This window comes from Sardina pilchardus, chromosome 17, assembly GCF_963854185.1.
Source record: "Sardina pilchardus chromosome 17, fSarPil1.1, whole genome shotgun sequence".
NCBI classification, from domain to species: Eukaryota; Metazoa; Chordata; class Actinopteri; order Clupeiformes; family Clupeidae; genus Sardina; species Sardina pilchardus.
In genome coordinates, this window is record NC_085010.1 from 5925612 (window position 1) to 5931611 (window position 6000).

Here is a 6000-nt window from a genome sequence, read left to right on the forward strand (position 1 = left end):
TGTGGTTGTTCTTAAAGTTATATTATATTTAAAGGTTGTGGCACCAGAAAAAAAAACGTTCTAGTTGTTTCTTTTTTAGTTTGCTGCTTGTCTGTTAAATGTTTATTATTTCTCTGTGCACTGATTATAGATAGTCCACACTTGTCTTTTGGGGATTTTTACCTCCGCCAAGGAGGTTATGTTTTTATCGGGGACCAGTGTTTGTTTGTTTGTTTGCCTGTCTGTTTGTTAGCAAGATAACTAAAAAAGTAATGGATCCATTTTGATAACATTTTTAAGATATAAAGGTCAGAAATGACCCAAGGAAGAAACGATTACATTTTGGGAGTGATCTTTAGTTTCGCTTAGTGATGTAATGGCATGGTATGGCCACGTGGTGGCGATCTGAATACTTTAGGTGCAAATGTATGACAACCTAGGAAGAACAATACAGGCGGAGGTCTGCGCTCTCTGAGTGCTTTTCTAGTTGTGAATGTTTCACCCTTACCTCAGTGTTACCCATACAACCACCCCAGACCAAAAGGCTCTCTCATAACACTGTGTTTTTAAATGAAGTGCCATCTTGTTATCTCTTGGGTCACCTGACCTGTGCTTTCTTTTTCAGGTAATTAAACAAAAACAATAAGTAAAGTTTCAAATTTTGAACATTTTATTATACTTAAAATGAAAGCTGTTACCTAAAAACAAACGAGTTATTGCATTGGAAACTGCATGGAAATGACTTGTAATAAGGAGCTCAAAAGATTATTACCATGAAATTACATAAAAAATACCATAGAAATTACCACCTTAATTAATGCTGTTTGCATCGCTATAACCTAGAAACAGCAGAGTAATTGCACTAGAAACTGCATGGAAATTACTTGTAATAAGTGGTACCTGCTATACTGATATAAAAGGGATCACACCGGCTGACTACAGGGGACTGTAAAAACGTGTTTTTTTGCCTACAGATTGACCCCGAGCTAGCAGACAGCAAAAGTGCAGAGGGGAAAAAACTCAAGGTCAAAGAGGTGTATCTTACCAAGCTGCTCTCTACCAAGGTCAGTTATCATACATGCAATACATACCTACACATAGAGTAAACACAATACATTAATCATGTAATTGGTTGACTGATTGATTGAGTGATTGATTGTGTGATTAATTGACTGATTGATTGATTGATCGATCCATCCATCGATTGATTGATAGATCGATCAATCCATCCATCGATTGATTGATCGATCGATCCATTGAATTGATACATTTATTGATTGATTGATTGATTGATTGATTGATTGATTCATTCATTCATTCATTCACCATCCAAACAGGTGGCTGTGCATTCCTATGTAGAGAATCTCTTCAGAACCATCTGGGGTATGACCAATAACAATAAGCCTCTACATGCCGTCAAGCACTTCTTTGATTTCCTGGACGGCCAGGCAGAAAACAAGAAGATCAGTGACCCTGATGTGGTGCACATTTGGAAGACCAACAGGTAGGGGTGGATGGCGTCGCGGGGTGAGGCTAGTCCCGCGGGCACTTGAGACTAATGGGGCACACAGATACATACTGTGTTGACATGTGTCCTGCCGTCTATTCTTTCTGCCTGTACACTTAACACAAGTGAATTCACTACTTAGCTTATCGACCTGGCTGAAACATTGTTTCACATGGTTTAGTAAATGGTTGGAACAAATATGTTACTTTCGGAAGCCAAGCTGTTCATCTCTGCAAATAGATGACACTGTCAATCAATCTCTGGCTCCCCTTGAGATTCAATCGGCCAGTCCAGGGTGTTTTGTGAGTGACGGTTTTCATGCCCTTGTGCCATTGTTCCCTGATTTACTTCTCTTTCTGGGTCCTCCACCATCCCAGCCTGCCTCTGCGCTTCTGGGTGAACATTCTGAAGAACCCCCAGTTTGTGTTTGACCTGGAGAAGACGCCACACCTGGACGGCTGCCTGTCTGTCGTAGCTCAGGCCTTCATGGACTCCTTCTCCCTCACCGAGCAACAGCTTGGGAAGGTAACGTTTATGATGCGCGCACACACACACACACACACACACACACACACACACACACACACACACACACACACACACACACACACACTGTGGGCGCTCAGACCTTCATGGACTCCTTCTCCCTTAGCGAGCAATAGCTTGTGAAGGTAAAATGTATGATGCAGACACACACACACACACACACACACACACACACACACACACACACACACACACACACACACACACACACACACACACTAAGATCCTAAGCTTTATGTGTGTGTGTGTGTGTGACCCGCAGCACGCCCCGACCAATAAGCTACTGTATGCCAAAGACATCCCTCAATATAAGCAGGAAGTGAAGGCCTACTACAACAAGGTGAAGGACCAATCAGCACTCGACAGCTCGGAGTTCAAAGAGTTCCTGGAGCAGGAATCAAAGGTGTGTTTTTACGGAACTTGTGTTTGAGGAAGTAAACATGCTGTGGTCCTGTGTTTCACTCTCTGTACATCCCCTTGGAAACACCTAGAGAGCCTTACAAATCATAAGATATGATACTGGCACACAACACTATTGGTGAAGAGAAAAGAATGAAAGCAACACAAACAAATAAAATAAATAGTTCAGATTAGTTTTGTAGTGTTTAGATATAATTCTCCGCAGTGTTTTTTCAGGGGAAGGGTTGAGTAAATCAATACATTGTTGTTTATTTACTCTGGTAATTTTCTCTTGTGTTCTTTTGCATTTTAGAAACATGAAAATGAGTTCAATGAATCTGTGGCCCTCGGTGAAATCTACAAATTCCTTTCTCGTTACTTTAACGAGGTATGTTCCCAACAGACACTGACTAAACATTATTATTAAACTTCTTAAACAAAATCACCATCAGTTTTACTCATGCTGTGTTTTAGTGTGAGTAGATCTTTGCACAAGTTATGTCGGTTTTCTCTTTGCACAAGCTGACACAGGGACTTTCTGCTAAATGTACTTGACCAAATCCAATGATATCTTATATTAGTTTATACCTAGCCATGTGATACCTCTTCCTATCAGTGTAATTGGATACAGGGCAGTGCATTTGTTTAAGCAGATAGTTCCTTAAAAGGCTCCTGTTTTCTGAGGCACTTCTTTTGTGTGAAACGCTGGCTGGGCTACTTCTAAAAGACTAACCCAGAGATGACTGGAGCACTTGGATTAAATAAACTTTTTTTATTGTGGTGCACAAACGACTGACGTTTCGACGCAGTGCGTCTTCTTCAGGGTCCTGACTTCTTTTGTGTGTTCCTCTCAGATCTCACAGACACTGAAACAGAACAGTGCCCCATCTGGGCTGACAGAGGAACTGCAGAAGGTGAAAGAGCTGTTTGAGAGCAACAAGAAGACGGCCTGGGAGTGAAGACCGTGGGTGGCTCTTAAACTCTGTCCTCCATCCTCGATGCTCGGTCCTCGAGGCTCTTTCCCACTAATCTATAACTAACACTGGATAGAATATCCCATTGTTGCCGCCCATCATTCTTTACCTAGATCAGTGAGGACGAGGATCGAGGAAGGAAGGGAGGGTGTATAAAAGACCAAATGAGAGGCACCCCCCGTTTCCTTAAAAGGGTTCTAGTTCTAGTGAGAACAGTGAAATGTAATGCAATCGAATGTCCAGAGCAGAGTGCACCACACTCATGCCAGCGGCGTGTACGTACGGAGCGCTTTACGTTCTTGTTGTCCACTTCTGTCTGCTAATACTCAGACAGAACTTAAAGGCCGGTGCCCACCGGACACGGCGTTCAGTGTGTGTGGTGTGGACTTGATGTGCACGGTTTTAGAACAGTTTTCAATCCCTTTGCGGCTGCTGCGCGGCAGGCGTTTCTAGTGGGCTTTGCTCTCCGTTAAAAACAATGGAGTTCTATTTTTTTTTTCTTGTCGTGTCGTGCCGTGTACGTGTCCGGTGGGCACCGGCCTTTAATCAGCATGTTATGCACATGTATTTGCACTGAGTGAGTGTGTGTGTGTGTGTGTGTGTGTGTGTTTGTGTGTGTGTGTGTGTGTGTGTGTGTTAGACTTCTCAACGGGCCTGAAAATTACAACCCGATCCGACCCGGCCCGTGGCTTTCAAAGCCCGAGCCCGATGTAGCCCGACACATAAATATGAATTATCTACCCGAACCACGCACGCGGCCCGACGCTGGCGGTCGAGTGTTTCCATGTTATCCAATGGAGATGGACGGTCATTAAGGGCACAATTATGTGCAGTGGCCTACCTAACCCACGTAAAAACCTAGTGAAACGATATTTTCCACAATACAAACATGATATAAATGGGAAAACGTACTGTTCTTGCTATAAGAAAGGCAGAATCATCCACAGAGCATGATAGCCTATTGAACAATAACCGCTTCATACACGCTTCACTTTGATGGCAATGAGTTGTTAGCTAATCACAAAGACATATAGCCCACTTGCACAGGAACCCGCTCCATGATTGCATGCACGTTGCATGCAGCAGCCAAACTTACGGTATAGATAGATAGATACTTTATTGATCCCCAAGGTGAAATTCATGATGATTCGCGGTAAACAGCAGCGATGATTAATACATGTTTTTTTGTTTTTTTTTCACTGAGCGGAAAATATTAAGCCCGAAGACCGACCCGACCCGAGTCATCCGCTTATATTTTTGACCCGAAGCCGCGGGTCCCGTCGGGTTTGTCGGGCCGACCCGACCCGACCCGTTGAGAACTCTAGTGTGTGTGTGTGTGTGTGCGTTTTGTGTGTTGGGGGGTGGCAGGTGACTACAGCATAGGGAACCTAAGTGACGCGCATTTGCTTCCGGTCCATTGGACCTAAATTGTGAAAAATTATGAACGGGAGTCAATGGAGAGATAATAATTATTTTTTGGTCTCGTTCGAATTGTACTGGGCATTTCACAAAGATGTGTGTGAATTTAAAAGATATTTTTTCACGTCAATAAAGTACTGTTGTTCCATAGACTTTAAAGGTTATGTTAGTTTTGTGTGAATCCGCTCAGTGGACTACAGTACATCTCTCGTCTCAAACGATTTACGTCACCAACTTGAACGAGAGACTCACTAGTTGGCTGGCGGTTTTGATAGTTAGCGGTTACATCTTACTGCCAACTATGTCATTTAACGGTAGTTTATGTACAGTCTATGGATAAATACAACTTATTTGGTGTGTATAATCCTCTGACTCATGGTATTTTCACCGGCAAGGGGGGACGCTCAAATAAGACTTGTTGCTGCTTGTTGGGGCGGAGACTTAGGTTCCCTATTGTTGTTACTGAGGACCTGAGGGGGATTGGAGTGTCTACTGACTGTAATGACACCACCTCCATTTGTTTATTTTTAACCATTTGTATATTTTTAACCATTTGTATATTTTTTAACAATTTGTTATTTTTAATCATTTGTATATTTTTAACCATTGTTTATTAAATTCAGGTCACATTCCTCTTTCCTTTGGTTTGTTTATCTGTGTCAGTCACTTTCAAGGTCATATACACACACACACACACACACACACACACACACACGAATACGCACGCACGAACACACACACACACACACACACACACACACACACATACACTTATATATTAATGTCCTGCTGTATGGGTTTGGTCTCTGGTCCACTACCAGTACATGATGCTAGCAATAGACACAGCTGGGATGTTTTTGTCTAAACAAATTAAGCTTATTTTAATCATCGACTAATCAACTAACACTTATTTTTATGTGTGCTAAGTTTTATTACGATTTTCATGTGCAATTTGTCAGTATGTGTGTGAAAAACATGTAAATAAACGCTAATGAAAACTAATGAACGGTTAAGTTTCTCTGCAAGTGTCCTCCCCTGGGGATTTTAACACACATCTCAATCTCTGCTAGTTTTTGTCCTAGAAACACATAAGTGATACCATTAGAAACCTTTAATCAACTAGTTTCCAAATATACATGTTTTATATGTGAGAAGGTATCAATGGCACTTTGTAAA

General features: G+C 42.0%; 1 protein-coding gene across 1 annotated transcript in view; it reads left to right on the forward strand.

The window, feature by feature from the left end:
• plxnc1 (plexin C1) overlaps window positions 1-5456 on the forward strand; it is a 36145-nt gene extending 30689 nt beyond the window's left edge. The window contains exons 26-31 of the mRNA XM_062517580.1: window positions 954-1043; window positions 1317-1483; window positions 1864-2011; window positions 2295-2435; window positions 2745-2819; window positions 3286-5456. Coding sequence (XP_062373564.1) covers window positions 954-1043; window positions 1317-1483; window positions 1864-2011; window positions 2295-2435; window positions 2745-2819; window positions 3286-3390 — 726 coding nt within the window. The 3' untranslated portion in view covers window positions 3391-5456. The remainder of the gene's footprint in view (window positions 1-953; window positions 1044-1316; window positions 1484-1863; window positions 2012-2294; window positions 2436-2744; window positions 2820-3285) is intronic.
• The last annotated feature ends 544 nt before the right edge of the window (window positions 5457-6000 follow it).